The 20,952-nt window shown below is 40.6% G+C and overlaps 1 protein-coding gene and 1 long non-coding RNA gene across 7 annotated transcripts in view; one reads left to right on the forward strand and one right to left on the reverse strand.

The window, feature by feature from the left end:
- HHAT (hedgehog acyltransferase) overlaps window positions 1-20,952 on the reverse strand; it is a 319,575-nt gene that overhangs the window by 215,675 nt on the left and 82,948 nt on the right. For all 6 annotated transcript variants that reach the window (XR_015554405.1, XM_087439462.1, XM_087439456.1 and 3 more), the window contains one exon: window positions 19,472-19,643. Coding sequence is in view for 5 of the 6 variants with exons in the window: in XM_087439462.1 (XP_087295588.1) it covers window positions 19,472-19,643 (172 nt within the window). In the remaining variant the exon portion in view is untranslated. The remainder of the gene's footprint in view (window positions 1-19,471; window positions 19,644-20,952) is intronic.
- The window catches only part of LOC147917778 (uncharacterized), a 43,183-nt gene that overhangs the window by 13,833 nt on the left and 8,398 nt on the right, over window positions 1-20,952 (forward strand). The window lies entirely within an intron of this gene.

The following is a 20,952-nucleotide window of genomic DNA, read 5'->3' on the forward strand; positions in this document are numbered from 1 at the left end:
GACAATGGTTGCTTTCCATCATCAACTGGTCCCAGGAGTGTTGGGAGGACATGTTTAGTTGCAAGGATGCCTGGGCAGAGAGCCTTAAAAAGCGTGGATTAGAAAGCTCACCCACCAGGTGCCCAAGGCAGACCCCCAGCCTTCGTCTCTGACTCCACCCTCTCCCCCCCAACCTCCACAGCCAACTGTTGAGCAATGCCAGTCAATTCTACCTCATGAATATCCCAAACTTGCTTTTCTGTCTATCACCACAGATCTTGAAACACAAATTACCCTGGTTCGGGTCTCCATCACCTCTTGTCTGCCTTTCTTTACTTCAGTCTTGCTTTCCACCAAAACAAACACACACACACACATCACAGTAGTGTCTAACCATGCTGAATTTCTTTCATTTCACCAAATATGCCTTAGATCTCTCATCCTAGGGCACTCTTCCCCCCTCTCCTTATTCCCTCATCTATCTATTACCAGTTTCATTCCTAATCATCTTTCAGGTTTCTTCTTAGACATTAATTCCCCTGAGAAGCCTTTCCAAACTCCCCTTGACTGAACGAGGTCCTTTTCTTCCATGCTCCCACAGCACCCTGGACTTCTGCCGTCACAGAACCTCCTACCCTGTGTTGTAACTGGTTTTTTGTTTTTTTGTCTAAATAATGCTTTAGACCATGCATTCTGCAAGGACAAAGTCTGGCCTTGCCTTGTTCACCTTTACATCCTTGTCATCTAAACCAAATAGTTTATTCAAATCAGTAAGTTCATTCATGAATAGAGCACAGTTCTTTAACTGTCAGTGTCTTTCTGGACGTCCCACTTTGCCACTAGGTTCCACTTGCTGGCCAGACTCTCTGACCCAAGGCAGGCTGTGACCTGCTTTCTTTCAGTCTCCTAGACTAGATCTATCCAGAGGACCAATGCCCTGATAGGCACTACCTTGAGAGGAGGCAGTATTACATAAATGAGACAAAGATCACCTCTGGATATTGGCTCCTAAGTTATTTATTTCTTCACACCAGGCTGAGATCCATTAGTTCAAAAGCCTGCCAGTGCCAAAACTCAAATTTTTATTTATCCAATTGTTTTAAATATAGCCCAACTAAGCAGACTTTTTGCCATCTAGAGCCTGCCTCCTTTGCATACCCTGTGATACTATGCCCACTATCTGCTAGTCATAGATAAGACAAAACTCAGGGCTATAAAGACTCCAAGTCATTCCTGCCCTCAGAGATCTCTGACCCAGAGACTCTCCACCTTGCTGCCCAGTGATGTCACCTGGGCACCCCCCTCCTCCTCTCTGATCCCATTCTCCCTAGGGAGTGCCCTTGGCCTCCTCCCCTTCTGAGCAGGGGTCCCCCAGTGTAGCCTGTGGAGGGACTCATATTGTGAGGGCCTTCCCCCAAACACAAACCTGTCAGCACATCACTCAAACAAAGCTTGTGTGTGCTCCTGTGACCTTGTGCTCTTGTCTTTTTCAATGATCAGCCATGGAATCACTCCAACCCCCTACAGGCAGGAATCTGGGGAATTCTGTGTATTGATAATTTCTGTGTAGTCTCCCAGTTTGATAACTTTTAATCTGTCTTGTAACCTTAGCTTTAAATTTATCATCTGTCTTAGTCAGTATTGCATCTAAAACCTAATCTTCACCTGCATGGTCCTGTTCCAACAATTCAGGATGGCCTCCTAGCCCTCCTGACCCTGGCTACCCCTCTCAAATCTTATTGATCTGATTGGACTTCCAAGCTCTAGCCCCTATTCTCCTGACTTGGACACCAATTTGGGGCACTGTCTTTGTCAGTCTCAATCCATATGTCTAGCCCACATTCCTGGCAAACAGCCCTGAGCTATAACTTTATCCATTGATGCTGTAAGAAGAGGGTCTTGAACTGAGTGCTCTATGAAATTTCTAGATTCTATCCCTAAGATTCCATGGTTTAGACCATTTGCAACAGAGCTTACACTAATGTCGCTGGAGATAGAATCTAGGACAATGAGCACAGCAGCAAATGGCATTTATGGTCTTGTTTGTAGACCTAGAAAAGGAAAGAAAAGAAAGACCTAGAAAAAAAAAGGAAAGAGATTTGTTAGCATAAAGAGATTTCTTTTAAGTTATTTGTTGTGACATTGACTGAGCCTAAAATCCTACTAAGAAATGCTGGAAGGAAATAATTCACACATGCTTCTGAAGGCCAAATACATTTTCTTACTGAAGTTGTAATGATCCAAAAATGAGGTCTCACTTCACACAAATAGTGCAGCAGATAAGAAGTGTTAACATACCCTAACTAATAATTTTTCCCCTATTAACCCAAGTCCAGGCTTTAACCCACAATTCAGGCCTAGGGGGAATGATCAAGAATCTGAAGAGAATGCCACAGGAGATGGGATTATCAGAGGCAAGTGAGGCCTGTTAATTTGAGTGGTTCTATCTGCCTGTCCTCAATGCTACATAATAGCCTGTTGCAGAACAAGGTACTCTAATCTTCACATCTTCCTCTGGCTTCAGAAGCGTTAACATCCAACAAATATATGCACAGAAGTGTTTGCTGCCGAGGGAAAATTCTCAGGTGCTGTGCATAGTGTCTATCCGAGGAAAAAGATCCCCAGCCATAACTTGACAATCAACATCTGGCCTCCATTTTTCAGTAGGCACTCACTTTCCTTTTCTTAAATGTCTGGGACCTAAAAGAATGTACAGCTTAGAGCAGAGGGGATACCACAAAGAAATAGCCTCAGAAAATGAGAGAGGATCTTTTCCTTACACAAGTACCTCTACTGTCATCTCTCCTGTCCCTGATAGGAAGTCTCAGGCAGACATCCAGTTCACATGGCACTACATTCAGGACATAGAGAAGATATTCTCAGCTTCTGACAAGTTTGCTCACAATAGATACACTGGGACAAGCATACAAGTATGAGATATTCCAACAGCCCATATACACACACATACATACAAATAAAACACATATACACACACCCCGTCTTATGAGAAAGCAATGGACCATGACGTCATGGATAAGTTAGGTCTGGCAGTGGAGAATGGGCAAGAAAGCACATAACTGGGAATGAAGATTTGGGAAAATGAGAACAAGAGAGTCACATAAGGACAGGCTCTTAGTCCAGAGAAAGTCAATAGTTCTCTCATTTTAGTTACTGGGACAGAACTGAGTATCCTAGCAATGCCAGATTACCTGACTAAGAGTTAGAGACTTCTGATCTAAAGGACAAAACTGGCCCTTGATTTATTTTTCTTCAGTCTATGGCCTTTTCCAAGAGAATATACTCTAATTTATATTTATAGTTGCAAAAATACAAAGAATTTTTAATTTCCCACAGTCTTGTCTCATGATTAACCCCATGTTTATTTTTTCCAGCCTTACTGAGATATAATTGACATATAACACTATGTAACTTTAAGATGTACAACATATTAATTTGATAGATTTACATATTGCAACATGATTACCACCATAGCATCAGCTAACATGTCTAGCCTGTCACATAATTACCATTTCTTTTTTGTGGTAAGAACATTTAAGATCTACTTTCTTAGCAACTTTTCAAGTATATAATACAGTACTATTACCGATAATCACTATAATATACAATAGATTCCCAGAACTTGTTAATTTTATAACTGGAAGTGTATAATGTTTGACCAATATCTGCCCATTCCCCCACCCACTAGTAACCACCACTCTACTCTGTTTCTCCAAGTTTGGCTTTTTTAGATTCCACATGAGTGATATCATACAGTATTTGTCTTTCTCTGTCTGACTGATTTCACTTAGCATAATGCCCTCAAGTTTCATCTAAGTTGTAGCAAACTGCAGGATTTCCTTCTTTCTCATGGCTGAAAATAACCCACTGTGTGTGTGTGTGTGTAGGGGTGTATGTGTGTGTGTGTGTGTGTGTGTGTGTGTATGTATATCACATTTTCTTTATCCATTCATCTTTTGGAGGACATGTAGGTTTTTTCCATGTCTTGGCTATTGTGAATAATGCTGCGATGAACATGGGGTGCAGATATCTCTTTGAGATCCTGTTTTCATTTCCTTTGGATATACACCCAGAAGTGGGATTATTGGAACACATGATAGTTCTATTTTTAATTTTTTCAGGAACTTTTATACTGTTTTTCATAGTAGCTGCACCAATTTACATTCCCACCAACAGTGCACAAGGCTTCCCTTTTCTCCACACCCTCGCCAACACGTTATCTCTTCTTTTTGATGATAGCCATTCTAACAGGTATGAGGTGATATCTCATCGTGGTTTTGATTTGCATTTCCCCGATGATTAGTGATGTCAAGCACCACATGTTTACTTTTAAATGTCTGTTTCTTGGCATATGAATATCCATGCTCTGCAAATTGGTCTCATTCTCCATTTGTCCATTTAACAGATATTTATGTGCCAGATATTATGCTTGATGTGGCAGACACTGTCACTTGCCTATCCATTTGTCCTTTCATCCTGACTAACAAAATCTTGATTTTGCTCAAGTAGCAATGTGCCCTCTTAAAAATAGTCACCTTCCCAGAATGCCTTGCACCTAAATGTGGCCATGAGCCATTTTTGTCAAGTAAGAATGTAAGCAATCTTCTATTTCATGGGGCTTCTGAGAAAACTATCGTTTTTCCAATGAAAGGTAAAGAATGATTTGAAACTCATCTTTAACCTTTTTGTCTTCCTACTTTTTCCTTCCTGGAATGTATATGTGATGTCTAAACGTGAAGCCATCTTGAGACCACAAGCTACAGAAAGCTGGAAGGAGCCTGGGTGACTGATAACTTGCTAGAGCAGCTACACCAACACTGACTTGCTCACCCTTTCACTTCTTGCTCTGTGAGAAAAATAAATGTTTATGTGGTTGTGCTACTGAGTCAGGCTTCTATTATATGCAGCTTAACCAGGGATACAACAGTCAGCAGAGAGAAACTCTACTCCACTCTTTAAGAGCCTCACTCTCAAAAATGAATGACCAAGGGTCACCAGTCCTTATTCAGATGAAAGACAGAGACCAATGAAACAAAGGAGAAAAAGGCAAAGCAAAGAGAAGAAATCTTCCCTCCAAACATGTAATTAACATCATCAGTGAAATAAGAGAAGATACCACGATCCATGATAACACACTATAAAAGATCAGCATTTGAAGAACAAAAAAGAGCTCATGAAAATTAAACCTATAAAGCCAAAATTTTAAAAATACATAAATAGGTTAGAAAAGCAAGTTGAAAAATTAGTCCAGAAAACAGATGTAACCCAAACAGAAAAAAAAACAAAGAGATGAAAAATAGGAGAGAAAGCATTAGAAAATTAAAAACCCTGTCCAGGATATCCAACAACTCAATGAAAGGCATCAGAGACAGAGAACTTAAAAAAAAAAAAAAAACAATGGAGGTGAAGAAATTATTAGCAAAATAATTCAAGAATATTAACTCAAAATTAAAGAAAATTACTTCCTTTTTTGAAAGGACCTCTGAGTGTCCAGTTCAATGGATGAAAATAGTCCCAAACCAAGGTATATCATTATGAAATTTTAGAACATTCTGGACAAAGAGAAGACCTTAAAAGAATCAAAAATAAAGTTTCATACAAGATCAAGAAAAAGAATGACGCCAGACTCAACAGCAACACAACAAGCTAGAAGACAACGGAGCAATGTTCTCAAAAATCTGTTAAGGAAAAATGATTCCCAACTATGAATTCTACGGCTATAGCTATAGAGCATCACGAGGGCAGAATAAAGAACTTCAGACATATAGGGTATCAATAATTGACCTCCCACGCATCCTTTTTCAGAAAGCTACTGGAGGATGCGCTTTGCTACAATAGGGGAGTTACTCAAAGAACACATTTGTTCTAGGAAACAAGCTTCCAACACAAGGAAGAAGCAAAGAGAATCCTCAGGATAATGGAGATAGGAATTTTCCTAGACAACAGTTATGCAGCAAGGCCTAGAGATCAACAAATCCAGAGGGAAACAGGATAGAAGGCTCCAGACAAGACTTAAAGATAAAATTGACAGAATATCCAGTCTCTGTGAACACATTCAAAGGAGATGTACACAGCTGGGGGAAATGTGGGGATTAATTAATGATGAATATATAGAAAAACCAAACAAAAAAAGTCAACTATTAACTTCACGGAAACTAAAAAATTGTGCGCTAAAAGAAGAGTAATCATGGTAAATACATAACTCAGACTGTCATATAATGTAAGCATTACATACTAATCTAACCAGAACTGAAAATATTGGAAGGATGGGAGGATGAGAAGTATGCATATGTATAGTGGAGGTGGGATGTAAAAAAGTTGAATTATCATCTTCTACAGTGAAAATGTAAGCAATAGCTTAGTACTGTTGGATTGGGGAAAAAAGAAATAGGATAGTGACTAGGTAAGGAGCGAGTGGTCAAGTCGGTTTTTTCCTTTTGTTTCTGTTTTTTTTAATGATACAATCAATATTTGTAATTACTCTTGGCTGCCCAGCATCTAAACTTCCCTCCTATGTTCAGAGAATTCCCCATTTTATGAGTCTCTATAGTTGGTTCAGGCTTCCTCCTACCACAGAAGCAGGAAATACCAGACACTTGCTTCCCCAGACTCGCTTGTACTTTATCTAGACTCTGCCAATCAGATAGGGACACTCTGGTGGCAGTGGTGTTAATGGTGGCACCCAGTGGCCAGTAGTGGTGTTGACAGTGTAGGCTACAGAGACCGGTGCCAACACTGGCTGCAGTGGCATCCTCATAGAGCCAGTTCTGTGGCACAATTTGGAGCTTCATTCCTGACTGCATAGCTCAGGTCCCCAGCCCTCCCCATGATTCTCTGAGCTGCCCATTTTCTTTTTAATGCATTTGGTTTTCTGCATAAATCATCAAAAATTGGTTTCTGCTACTTCCAAGAAAGAAACTGACTGGTTAAGAAACTGATATTAGAGTAGCTGTAGGCATCACACCCTCGGGGAAATCTCAGGAATCGAGATTTGTTTATCCGTATTCTTTGGGGCTTAAGGCTAGTAATAAACAGTGAGACTGGAAGCTACAAGCACACAGTGTTGAAACTGTTAATCAAATCATTATTGCCTGTGGTCACCTGGAAAGAAGCAGCCATTAAAGGCAAGGCTCTGAGTGACCTAGTGGACACTTCCATAGAACACTGTTGTGGTGGATACTATGATATACTGCTCAGATCTTCCTCCAGGAATGAAAGGTTTATTATCCCAACTGATGCGAGGGAGACCAGCAGAAACCCTCAGCTGCTAGCCTCTTTGGGGATTGCCTCGGCTCAAGAAAGCTGCCTTGCCCAAGGTCACACCTCTTTCTGGGGCAGCCCGAATCCAATGACTAATTGGCATGTGGGTATAAAAGCTTGTCCCCCTCACTCTACTTGAGACAACGCTGAAGGATCATCCTACCTTCAGAACTCTCTACAGGATCGATTGAAACTTCCATTAAGACTGCATCACAGCTCAACTCTCCCTCTGCCCAATCCTGCTTCCTTCCTTTTCTTTCCCCTTTCTTGGGTGTTAATCCCAAGAGAACTCCCTAATAAACACCTGCAAGCTAGCATCCCTAGGGAACTCAAACTACAATGATTAAAATTATGGTGTCCTTTAATTCCAAGAAATATGGTGTGGGCTGCTTGCTTCCAACTGCCATGGAGACCTTTAACAGGAGAGTAAGAAGAGAATGACAGGCTCACATGCCTCAATTCTCATCTCAAGCAATGCACTGAAATCCAGGGACTTTCTCCTACTCTGCTAAAAAATCTCTCTTATCTCCTGCAGTTATGGGGCTGAGAAAGCTAAAACCAACCGAAAGTTTGATCCTTAGGTTTATCAAATTATAATTTGAATTCTCATCCTTGCAAGGTATCCAGTGCAAAACTTAGGGCACCAATCTATAAAGAGACTCCTAAGAACTAAAATAGAGATTTGTGATGACTCAGACTATTCTGAACCCCCCAACCTTAGTGAGCATCCCTTGCCAGCAGAAACAGCCCCTCTTTCCCTGTGAGATAAAGCTGATTTGCCCTTGCCAGAAGACTCTTTTAATGAAGTCACTTGAGGGAATTACTATCCAAAAGAAGACAATTTTCCTCATCCCTTCTGCCTACTACTCCTCACTATCTAAGACAGACCCCAGTATGCCCCAAGGAGCCTATTACAAGGCCTTCACTCTAAAAGAACTACAAGATTTTGCTACTTTATATTGACAGAAATCTGACCACTATGTGTGGAAATGGATTCTGAGGATTCTAGACGGAGGAGAAAAGAAAAAATGCTTCATTGGGTGGAATTATCGATATGGGTGCACTTACCAGCAATTCAGGATTCCATATGCCAGCTGTAGCAGCTTGGGAATGGTGCTAATTGTTTGAGAACTGGGAAACCCAGCCACTGCAACTGCCTATAGTTACGGGGCTGAGATGCCAGAAATTCTTCAGGAAATCATAAAGGAAGTAACAGAAGCATTTCAGAAGATAAGAACATCAGGGTAGATTTATCACATATGACCTGCTAACCCACCCCCAACTATGTCCCCAAGAAAGCCCAGAAGACACTCCTTTCACCAAGACTTTGAGAAATACATTAGTGAGGGGAGTGTGCAAGCATCTCTGCAATGTGCTGCCAGGGCCATTCTCTGTGAGCTGGGGATGCCGTTAGGAGACAATGAGATTCTTCATTTCAATGTGGAGACCAGACCCCTGCAGTGATAAAGACTAAATAGTGGCACTTACCCCCAAGGCAAAGTGGGCATGATTACCATGGTAAGCCATGTGGCCAGCTCGATAGTCACAATGCTCTGATCCACAGGAATCTCTGATGAAGGGTAACTGATCGTGAAGTCCTGAGATCTTAGGTAGATGGCGACTCACATCACTTACCTTAGATAAGTTTCTGAACTTCTCTGTCTGTTTCCTCATCTGTAACATAGGGAAAAAACTACTACCTACTCATAGAGTTGCTGTGAGGGTTATATGTTGATATATGTAAAGGTCTTAAGGTAGTGTCTGGTAGAGAAGAAGTGCTCAATAAACGTTAACTATCATTACTACTACTACTAATAACAGTATTACCACTACTGTTATTATTATATGTATAGTTGGAAAAAAATCAGGCCTTAGTGATCCAAGACCCAACATAAGCGATCACAATAGTTATAGCCCTTCACTCAAATCCAAGAGCTGAGTCAATTCACAGATCTAAAGCCCCTTGAATGAGGGAGAGGCCAACTTACTATGAGAAAAACTCTACAACAATACCACAGTACACAATATGACTCCTTTTCTTCCTAACGCTCCCCAAAGAGACTTAGGTCATTTACTAGGATAACTGTGTTCCCAGATAAAGTAATATATCCAGAACTTGGAAGGTCATTGAATATTGTCTCTAAGTTATTACTAATATGTAGGAACACCAAATGCCACTCTGGTCCATGAGTCAGAGTTGGAACAAATGGGGGCAAGTGGTAAATAGACTTTTGACCTGAGTTTGTTTCACAGTAGGCCTAGTAGGACCCCAAATCCATCTTTGGTTATTTTCTGAGTCCTTGAGGAAAGAACTAGAAGAATCCCCACCCTTGCTCCCAGATCTGTGAACTAAAGGCTATTATTGCAGGAAGTAGAAGCCACAGGCACTGCTTCCCCTATCCAAATAGTACCCCAAGAGCAACATGGCATCTCTGGTGAAATTACGGAGATAAAGACTAACATCAAAAGACCCAAAAGATGCAGGTAAAATGACTCTAATCACATCCCCATTTAACTTGCCAACCTGGCAGGTGCAGGAGATGAATGGGCCTTGCAGAATGACTATGGATTATTGTATACACAATACAGTTAGTGACTCTAATGACAGATGTTCTTCTAGATGTGATATATTGGGGCAAATTCACACATCATCTGGCACCTGATTTTTAGCTCTTAACCTGGAAAATTTTTTTTCTTTCCTAATAACCAGAGAATATCAAAAGTAGTACACTTTAACTTGGTTGAGACAGAAGTACACCCCTATAGTGTTGGCTTAGGGTAAAATTACCTCTCCAGTTCTGTGTCCCTAATTCATCTACAGGAAACAAGTTTGTCTCACCCTCACAGAAGACCTGAAGCTCGTTTGGTACATTAATAGCATCACACTGGTTTATACGCCTCCAAAATGACCAAAGTCAACAATGACTTCTCCTTTGCCAAATGAAATAGTGTCTTTAATCTCTTCTTACTTGGCCTCTCTTCTAATTCTGATAAATTGAGCACTGCTTTCTTCTTGAAACTGTCACAAAACCACTTGGTTCCTCCTTCATTTATTAATATTCCTTCTCATTGGTTGCTGGCTCCTCCTTTTCTGCCTCTTAAACGTTGGTGTTCTCTAGAGTTCTATCCTCCCAGTGAGCTATGTCTAATGGAGCTGCTGAAACAGTTCCACAGGGGGCAGAGGTAGCCCCATTTAGGGCCGGCACAACCTGGCATGAGCAGTACCCACAGTCCCTCAAGCTCTGTCCACTCACGCTCACGTAGCAAACCTTCCTGGAGCCTGGCCTCCATCTGAGAAGCTGATTATAGCAGCTCTAAGCCTCACTGGAAATTGAAGTAGAAGGGAAAAGAAATCAACATCTCCCTGAGAAGGGATAAAATAAGCGGGAAGGAAATTTTATTTTGACATCTCCAGGAGAGTATTAAAGGAACTGAAAGAAAACCAAATGTCATCCCGTTGCCATGGAGCTCCTAATGTCCTCTTAATTACAGTGAGTAGCACTTGAGCTCTGACAGCCAAACCAGCCACCACTGCTTTTTCCATCCCCACCAGGAGAGGATTCAATACCTTCCACAGAGTTTGTGAATGTCTTCATTGTTTGATTAACCACATCAAATGAATCCCAAGATAAATAACCTCTATTTACATCCCTATGCCTGTTAACTTTGCACTCATCACTTTTTGGAAAAATAACCTAAAGGATATGATTTCCCTTTGGCACCCTATGCAAAATCTTGGCTCAATCATGGGCTTGGATGTCTGGTCACTCACATTAACACCAGTCTAATGTCATTTGATAGGCAGAGTCCCTATAAAATTTATTTTCTTCACCTGAACGTGTACATGAAGTATTCATTAAGCACCTCTGCAGGGCACTATTGTGTAGTGAGCTCTGAGGGAGACAGACACCAAAGACAGTGGCATAGCTCCTTCTCAAAAGCAGCTTTCACTCTACTTGGGTGTGTTCAGAAGGGGTCATTTCTGGGCAGGGTAGAATGTTACTCAGTCCTGAGATGCTTGGAGATGAAAGCCCAGTTGTACATCCTCTTGTGTGTAAGACAAAGAGGCATCTTTTATCCTGTCTATGCTGCTGCCTCACATTCCACTGCAACTTTAGCGTGGAAAAAAAGACCATCACAGAAGAAGAGAGAACTCTACCACTGAGAGAATTAAAGTGGCAGAATAAAAAAATAAAACTATCTCTTTACCACTTCAGAAGGAAATCAGAAACCAGAGAGCAGGATCCAAGGCCCACATGGCCTTTGCAAGCCTTATAACTCCCTGATACTTATCTTCTTTATCTCTATGAATGTCCCAAGAGGGATTAGCCCAAAACCCTAAAGCTAGGGAAAGCCTGTGCCCTGGAAAGAAAAGGGGATGCTTGACAGGCTGTACCCCAATCCCGTGGCAGCCTGGATGAAGGGAAACCCTGAGGAAGGCATGGGGATGGCAGGTCTGCCACAAGGGAAGAAAGAAGTAGGTGAGACTCATCGAGATGTGCCACAGCAAGACCATCTGAGCTTCCCGGACAGGGAGACAGAACACTCCAGGCATTACCAGTTAACACAACTGATGCAGCATATCAGCTGCTGCCTCCGTTTTCTCACTTCTGATTATTCTACAACCCTGGTTTATGCTCCCCAAAATGACCAAAGTCAACCATGGCCAAAGTCAACCATGACTTCCAAATTGAAACAGACTTTCTTCAGTCCCCTCTTACTTGGCCTCTCTTCAACTTCTGATAAATTGAGCATTTCTTTCTTCTTGAAACTTTCACAAAACCTTTTGCTTCCTCTTTCATTTATTAACATTCCATCTCATTTATTGCTGGCTCCTCCTCTCCTGCCTGCCTCTTAAATGTTCACATTCCCTGAAGTTCTACACTTGGCCCTTCTTTATTCTCACTCTCCACATTTTTCTAGGAAATCTCTTCACTTCCATGGCCTCGACTATCACATGTATGCGATGGCTTTCAAATGTTTGTCTCCACCCCCAATCCCTCTCCTGAGCTCCAGTCCCATCTACCTAACTGTAGCAGAGATTCTCCACCCAATGTTCAATTTTAAACTTAACTTGTCAAAAACTGGACTCTTTTTCTTCCCTAAAACCTACTCCTAGTCCTCCCATATTCCCCACTCTTGGTGAATGGAAGTGTCTGTCGTCACCTAAACTCTAAATCTCATTGGTGAGCAGGTCCTATTGACTGTACCTCCATCTCTGTCATCACTCCCTTCTTCTCCAACCCCCTCTACGTCCTTCCAGTCGTCGTCATCTTGCTCCTGATTTACTCAAACAGTGGATCATGTAAAAACCATCTGGCTCTTTAACATTTGTTGAATGAAGAGATGAACCATTTCTTAACAGATTTTCCTATTTCCAGTCTCACCCTACTCTGATTCACATTCTGCACTGCAATTAGAATGATATCTCTAAACCCCAAATCTAATCTTATTTCCTCTCTGCTTACCTACCTCCATGGGTCCCTATCACCTAAAAGCTAGAGTAAATCCTCCTTAGCATGATCCAGAAGCTCTCCATAATAAAACCCCTTCCAGTTTTTCCTGGCAGAATCTGTCACTATATCTTAGACTCTGCATCCAGCCCTATTTACAACTCACAGTTTCCTGAATGCACCAGAGTAACCCATACCAAGCAGGACCTTTGCTCATGCTACAGCCTCAAACTGCCCCCACCAAGCCCTGTCCACCTATTTCAAGAATCAACTGAAGCATTAACTCCTCTATAAAACCTTTGTGACCCACTCCTCTTTCCAGAATTAGCAGGAAGGTGAGGAGTAACGCCATCCTCTTTTGTGCCCTCTGCCCACTAAATCTATACAGACATCTATCTCAGTATTATAAAACTATATAGGAAGTAAGAAAATTAATGTTCTTCATGTATGACTTCTCTAGAATGAGCTTCTTGAGAACAAAGACTGTTTCTCATTCATGTTTACATCCCTTGGGCCCAGTCCAGTGCCTGGCACTCAATAAATGCCTACTGAAAGGAGCAATGAATATGACATGACATAACTCAAATGCTAAACACTCAAGTGTTGAGGGAATTCAGAGTAAAGGAACTTTCAAGTCTGGAAAGGGTTAATATGAAAGGTTTCTTGTTTTAAGTCAGGATTTGAATAAGAGTAGAGTAAGGATATAGTCTGACCAAAAAAAAGGCTACTGCTAAGGTGACTGTAAAATGACACTTTGAGAATGAAAAGGGTTGCTATTAATAATTATGCCAAAAGGGGAAAAAAAAAAATAGTTAACATATAGAGAAACAAAGATAAGAATTACATCCAACTTTTCCTTAGACACCCCAACTCTCTTCTATCTTAAGAAGAGAGTAGAGTAAAATATTTAAAGTGTTCAGAGAAAAAAAAACCTGGAATTCTATATTCTGCAAAATTATCCTTCACAAGTGAATGAGAAATAAATACTTCCTCCAACAATAAAAATGGTGGAATTTGTTTCCAGTAAATGTTAAAAAAAACTTCTTCAGGAATAAACATAGTTAAAATGTCTATATTACCTAAAGCAATCTACAAATTCAATGTAATCCCAATCAGAATCCCAATGACATTCTTCACGGAAATAGAAAAAAGAATAGTAAAATTTATACGGGGCAACAAAAGACCCCGAATAGCTAAAGCAATCCTAAGAAAAAAGAACAAAGCAGGAGGCATCACAATCCCTGACTTCGAAACATACTACAAAGCAATAGTAATCAAAACAGCATGGTACTGGTACAAAAAAACAGACACACAGATCAATGGAACAGAACTGAAAGCCCAGAAATAAAACCACACATATACGGACAGCTAATTTTCGACAAAGGAGCTAAGAACATACAATGGAGAAAGGAAAGTCTCTTCAATAAATGGTGTTGGGAAAACTGGACAGCCACATGCAAAAGAATGAAAGTGGACCATGTGCTATTGCCATTCACAAAAATTAACTCAAAATGGATCAAAGACCTGAAGGTGAGACCTGAAACTATAAAACTCATAGAAGAAAATATAGGCAACACACTATTTGACATTGGTCATAAAGGAATCTTTTCGGATGACATGCCTACCCAGACTAGGGAAACTAAAGAAAAAATAAACAAGTGGGACTTTATCAGATTAAAGAGCTTCTATAAGACAAACGAAACCAGAATCAAGATGAACAGACAACCCACCAGCTGGGAGAGAATATTTGCAAAACATACATCTGACAAGGGGTTGATCTCCATAATATATAAAGAACTCACACAACTGAACAACAAAAAAACAAACAACCCGATCAAAAAATGGGCAGAGGAAATAAACAGACACTTCTCCAAAGAAGATATACAGATGGCCAATAGGCACATGAAAAGATGTTCAACATCATTAATCATCAGGGAAATGCAAATCAAAACAACACTAAGATATCACCTCATGCCCGTTAGAATGGCTATAATCACCAAGACAAAAAACAACAAATGTTGGAGAGGATGTGGAGAAACAGGAACCCTCATACACAGCTGGTGGGAATGCAAACTGGTGCAGTCTCTATGGAAAACGGTATGGAGATTTCTCAAAGAATTAAAAATAGAGATGCCCTATGATCCAGCCATCCCACTACTGCGAATCTATCCAACGAACCTGAAATCAACAATCCAAAGAGGCTTATGCACCCCTGTGATTACTGCAGCATTATTCACTATAGCCAAGAAGTGGAAGCAACCTAAGTGTCCCTAGACTGATGACTGGATCAAGAAAATGTGGTATATACATACAATGGAATAGTACTCGGCCATAAAAAAGACAAAATCGTCCCGTTTGCAACAACATGGATGGGCCTGGAGGGTATTATGTTAAGTGAAGTAAGCCAGAAAGAGAAAGACAAACACTGTATGATCTCACTCATATGTGGAATATAAACCAACACATGGACAGAGAAAACTGTATCGTGGTTATCAGGGGCAATGGGGGTGGGGGGTGGGCAGAAGGGGTGAACGGAGTCATATATATGGTGACGGACAAACAAAAATGTACAACCCAAAATTTCACAATGTTATAAACCATTAAAACATCAATTAAAAATAAAAACAAACTTTCTCAGAGAGAAGGAAATAATATAGGTCAGAAACCCGGTCGGATCTACATAAAGAAAAGAAGAGCATCAGAGAAGGAATAAGTAAAAGTAAAATAAAATATTTTATTATTCTTACTTGATCTAACAGATTACAGTTTGTTCAAAATAATAAAAGCAACAATATATTTATAACTACAGTTTATATATAAGTGAAATGAATGACAGCAATTATACAAGTGATCAGAGAGAGGAATTAGGAATATTTTGTTATAAGGAGGAATTAGGAATATTTGTTATAAGGTATTTGCACTACCTGTGAAGTGGTATGATATTATCTGAAAGTGGACTTGGATTAGTTGCAAACATATACTGCAAACTCTAGGGCAACTACTAAAAAAGTTAAAAAAGATATATACTTGAAATGCTAAGACAAAGAGAAAATGGAATGATATAAGATGCCCAATTAAAACCACAAAAGGCAGACAAAGAATGAAAGACAAAAATAGGAACAAAAATAAGGGCAATGAATAGAAAATAACAAACATGGTATATATTAATCCAATTATATCAATAATCACTTTAAACATCAATGATCTAAATACACCAATTAAAAGACAGAGATTGTAAGAGTGGTTCAGAAAACAAGACCAAACTATATTGGGCCAGCCTGGCGTCCTTGTGGTTAAGTTTGGCTTGCTCTGCTTCGGCGGCCCGGGTTCGGTTCTCTAAAAAATAAATATTTAAGTATAAACCTAACAAAATACGTACAAGTTAGATATGAGGAAAACCACAAAACTCTAATGAAAGGAATCAAAGGAGAACTAAATAAATGGAGAGATATTCCATGCTCATGGATAGGAAGATTCAATATTGTAAAGACATCAGTTCTTCCCAACTTGATCTATAGATTCAATGCAATCCAAAGCAAAAGCCTAACAAGTTATTTTTCGGATATCGACAAACTGATTCTGAAGTTTATATGGAAAGGCAAAAGATCCAGAAGAGGCAACATGATAATACTGAAGGAGAAGAACAAAGTTGGAGGACTGACACTATTCGACTTCAAGACTTACTAGACAGCTACAGTGACCAAGACAGTGGATACTGGCAAAAGAACAGACAAAAAAGATCAATGGAACAGAACAGAGAGCCCAGAAATAGACCCCCATAAATATAGTCAACCGATCTTTGACAAAGTAGCAAAGGTAACATAATGGAGCAAATACAATCTCTTGAACAAATGGTGTGGCAACAACTGGATATCCACATGCAGAAAAAGGAATCCAGACACAGACTTTACATCCTTCTTGAAAATTAACTCAAAATGATCTTAGATCTAAATGTAAAACACAAAACTATAAAACTCCTGGAAGACAACATAGGAGAAAATCTAGATGACCTTGATGTGGCAGTGACTTTTTACAATACAACACCAAAGGCATAATACATGAAAGAAAGAATTGATAAGGTGGACTTATTAAAATTTAAAACTTCTGCTCTGTGAAAGACACTGTCAAGAGAATGAGAAGACAAGCCACAGACTGGGAGAAAATACTTGCAAAAGACACATCTGATAAAAGACTGTTATCCAAAACATACAAAGAACCATCAAAACTCAACAATAGGAAAACTAATAATCCAATTGAAAAACAAGGAAGAGACCTGAACAAACACCTCACCAAAGAAGATATATAGATGGCAGATAAGCATATGAAAAGATGCTCCACATCATGTGTCATCAGGGAACTGCAAACTGAAACAACAATGATATACTACCACACACCTATTAAAATGGCCAAAATCCAGAACACTGACAACACCAAATGCTAGCAAAGATATGGAGCAACAGTAACTCATTCATCGCTAGTGGGAATGCCAAATGATTGGAAAACAGTTTGACAGTTTTTTACAAAAATAAACATATTCTTACCATATAATCCAGCAATTGCACTCCTTGGTACTTACTCAAAGGAGTTGAAAATTTATGTCCACACAAAAAACAGCACATGAATCCTTGTAGCATTCTTCTTCACAATTGCAAAACTTAGAATCAACTAAGATGTCCTTCAATAGGTGAATGGAAAAATGAACTGTGGTACACCCAGACCATGGAATAGTATCCAGTGCTAAAAAGAAATGAGCTACCAAGCCATAAAAAGACATGGGGGAAACCTAAATGCATATTACTAAGTGAAAGATGCCAATCTGAAAAGGCTATATATTGTACGATTCCCACTATATGACATTCTGGAAAAGGCAAAACCATGGAGACAGTGAAATGTTCAGTGGTTGCCAGGGGTTAGGGCAAAAAGATCAGGGAGAGAGGATGAATAGACAGAGCACAGAAGATTTTTAGGGCTGTGAAACTATTCTGTATATTATAATGGCAGATACACGTCATCACACATCTGTCAAAACCCATAGACTGTACAACACTAAGAGTGAATCCTAATGTAAACCATGGACTTTGGGTGATAATGACGTGTCAGTGTAGGTTCATCGATTGCAACAAATGTACCACTCTGGTGAGGATGTTGATAGTGGGGGAAGCTATGCGTGTGTGGGTCAGGGGATACATGGGAATTCTCTGTACCTTCCTCTCAACATTACTGTAAACCTAACAATGCTCTACAAATGAAGTCTATTTAAAAAAAAGGGCGGGGGAGGATCATAAACCCAAAAGTCAGGTTACCTTTGTGGACAGGGTGAGAAAAGGTGTTGGGAGCGGAGGTGCAAACAGAGAGCTTCTCGGATTCTGGCTAGTGTTTAATCTGAATGTAGATAGACAAATGGATCATTGATGACTTTTCTGAGTCACTGGATTTATCACCCCTTGTGCTGCTTTAGAAGTAACAGCTTTTCCTTATTGTTTAGGCCCCATTTTGAGTTGTGTTTTCCATTACTCATAGTTAAAATCACTCCAGCTGATACAGTCTCTTAACTCGGACGCAGTACAACTGGGATTTGATTTAGCATAAGCCATCATTTAATCTTATTCTATTTTGTCTGACCGCATCATTAAAACCTTAGAATATTAGTTATCCCAACTATAAAAAAGATTTATTTGGAAAGAGACTGTCATTAAAACAGCTCAGCATTTTTTCAATCCTAAAAGGCATCTTCCTTGAAAACATTCTGATTAAGCATGTGTGATACCAAGGACAATCAAGATTTTTCTTAAATCTATAAATCACCACACAGATAAGGAGACAGGCTTGCACTCTTGCCCTTGGCAGGGAGCAGCTTAATCTGGCCGGGAGATCACACATTTCCCATTGGAGCTCCAAGCTGGAGGTCAGACCACAGGGCTGAATTCAGCTACCACAGGAGCTCTTGAAAGGAGTGCAAACAAGGAAATGAGCAGATTTACTTCACAAAGGGGCCTGGTCTCCGCTGCTTTGGCCAGAGGAATAAAGAACAATGGTTTTCCACAGACAAATCCTATACTGCAGACTGTGTCCTGCTCAGGAAATGACTTCCATCCCACCTACTTGCAGATATAAAAAAATGGGTAGAGAACAAGAAGGGGCCAACAGAGGGACATACACATGCACACACCACTTATTCTATCTACCACTTTATGAGGTAAGTTCTTCACCTGCGTGGTTTCAATGAATCCTCAAAACAATGCTGCAAAGGCTGCCCATTTCACAGATGAAGATGCAGAGTTTTATCAAGCTGCCAAAGGTTGCCCACTAGTGGTTGGTGGCACTCAGATTCAAACCTATGTCTGTCTGACTGTAAAGCTCACATTCATTTTCTTTATATTGTACACCAGAACAAGGAAGACTGCATAACAACTCAGTCTTGTGGCATGACCTCTTACCAGGGACTCAGAGGCTGCTCCCAGCATCTCTTGCCCTCTCCTGTCCAGTGCAGTGCTGGCCACACCAGGAAGATGCAGACCCAGCTAAGCTTAGTAGGATTCCATTAAGAAAAAAGATTGCCACCATCCTTGGTTCCCAGACCACAAAGCCCAGCATTCACCTCCGTCAGCCACCTCACACACGCATCATCTTGGCCATAAGAGGAACAAGGCTGAAAAGAAGAGGGTTTGCTCAAGCCAACTGCACCTGTCTGCCCCCAGTCCAGCTTCACTCTGAAGCTGCCTCTTGCTGCTTGTTGTACTGACAGTCATTTCCACAATTACCTAAGGTCCAGGAGGAGACGGCCCCCAGGAGGGGGGTGCTGCTGTAGATGGCATGCATGTACATAAGGTGGACCATCAGCTCCGCCAACCACCAAGAGCAGAGGAGGCGGCCCAGCCCCAGCACAAGGACGGAAAGGCTGGCCTTCATCGAGCGGCGCTCTTGCTGCTGCATCTAAAGTAGAAACAAAAGAAGTCAATAGGTTGTGCCTTGATGTTTAAAATCTTTCAAACAGTCCCCTAGAAAATGTTTTTAATGAACTTCCCACAAATATTATGGCTGCATCTACTAAAAGAGGGTTGGTTTGGTTTGCCTTAAGAACACTCAATGTTCTTGGGTGAAAAAGTCATGTCCGAGGTTAAAAACTCTGTCCCAGAGTAAGAATAGGGTGCGGTCAACAAGCTGGCCTACAGCCAAGAACCAAGACACTGCTTCACCCCAGAAACAGCCCTGCAAAACCCTGGGGTGGAGGGCAATACCTGGCATATTCTCCCTTGGGACTCTGGGGTCACTTTGGGCTCAGATCTCACCCTACCTGCCTTCATCCATCATCTACTCACATCTGAGGCCGGTATAAGTAGCACCAAGTCAAGAAGGGGCACAGGACCAGTAAGAGAAAGGGAGAATGAGAAACAGAGCCTGAGAACAAGGGAAAAATTCGGTGTGGGTGTGTCATCTTACTTTACGTTGTTTTTGAAATAAGGCAGAGTAAACACAAACAGGGACAGTAGATGGGACAAGTCTCTTGCTTAGCAAGTGGTATCATGCAATAGCTAAGAACAGACATTAGAGTCAGACAGAATCAGGATTCTAGCACAAACCACAGCTGTGTGATCCTGAGCAAGTTACTTAACCTCTCTGAGGCTTGGTTTCCTCATATACAACATGAAGAAAAATGTCGTGATGATTAAATATAATGAAGTATATGAAGTACTAAGTATATTCCTGGCATATAAAAAGCACTGGATAATTGGTGGTAAATATCCGATAATTACATGCCTCCTATTGCACCTTTTTCACATTCTTCCCTCGTGGCATCGCAGACTAACAGCTACAGGGCAGAATTAGGAGACGGTTCAGAGCCAAACACCAAAGGTGAGAGAGGGATGTTTTGATTATTCACATATATAGACAAACTACCCAGAATATACTCAAAACGTGTGGACAATACAGACCAAAAAGATAAAAAGTTCTACCAGGGTAGCCTGGTTCTGTGGTCTCGCCTCATCGCCTGCTGTTTACGGATGCACAGTTTAAAACCCATCGATTCTGAAACGCACAAGCATGCTATAAAATTTGAAGTGAATTCAATTTCAGCCTTACACCACCAGACAAACAGAGAAAAACAAGGGAGAGCGGGTAAGTTTTCCGGATCTTACATGGACAAGATTTTATTAGACTGAAGGTAGCCTTGAAATGCAGAGGTGAAGCTAACGCATAAATAATGAAGTTGAAACTGCAAACATTAGCTGGCATAGGAAAT

Source organism: Ceratotherium simum, chromosome 2 (genome assembly GCF_057802395.1).
Source record: "Ceratotherium simum simum isolate JZ-2026a chromosome 2, ASM5780239v1, whole genome shotgun sequence".
NCBI classification, from domain to species: domain Eukaryota; kingdom Metazoa; phylum Chordata; class Mammalia; order Perissodactyla; family Rhinocerotidae; genus Ceratotherium; species Ceratotherium simum.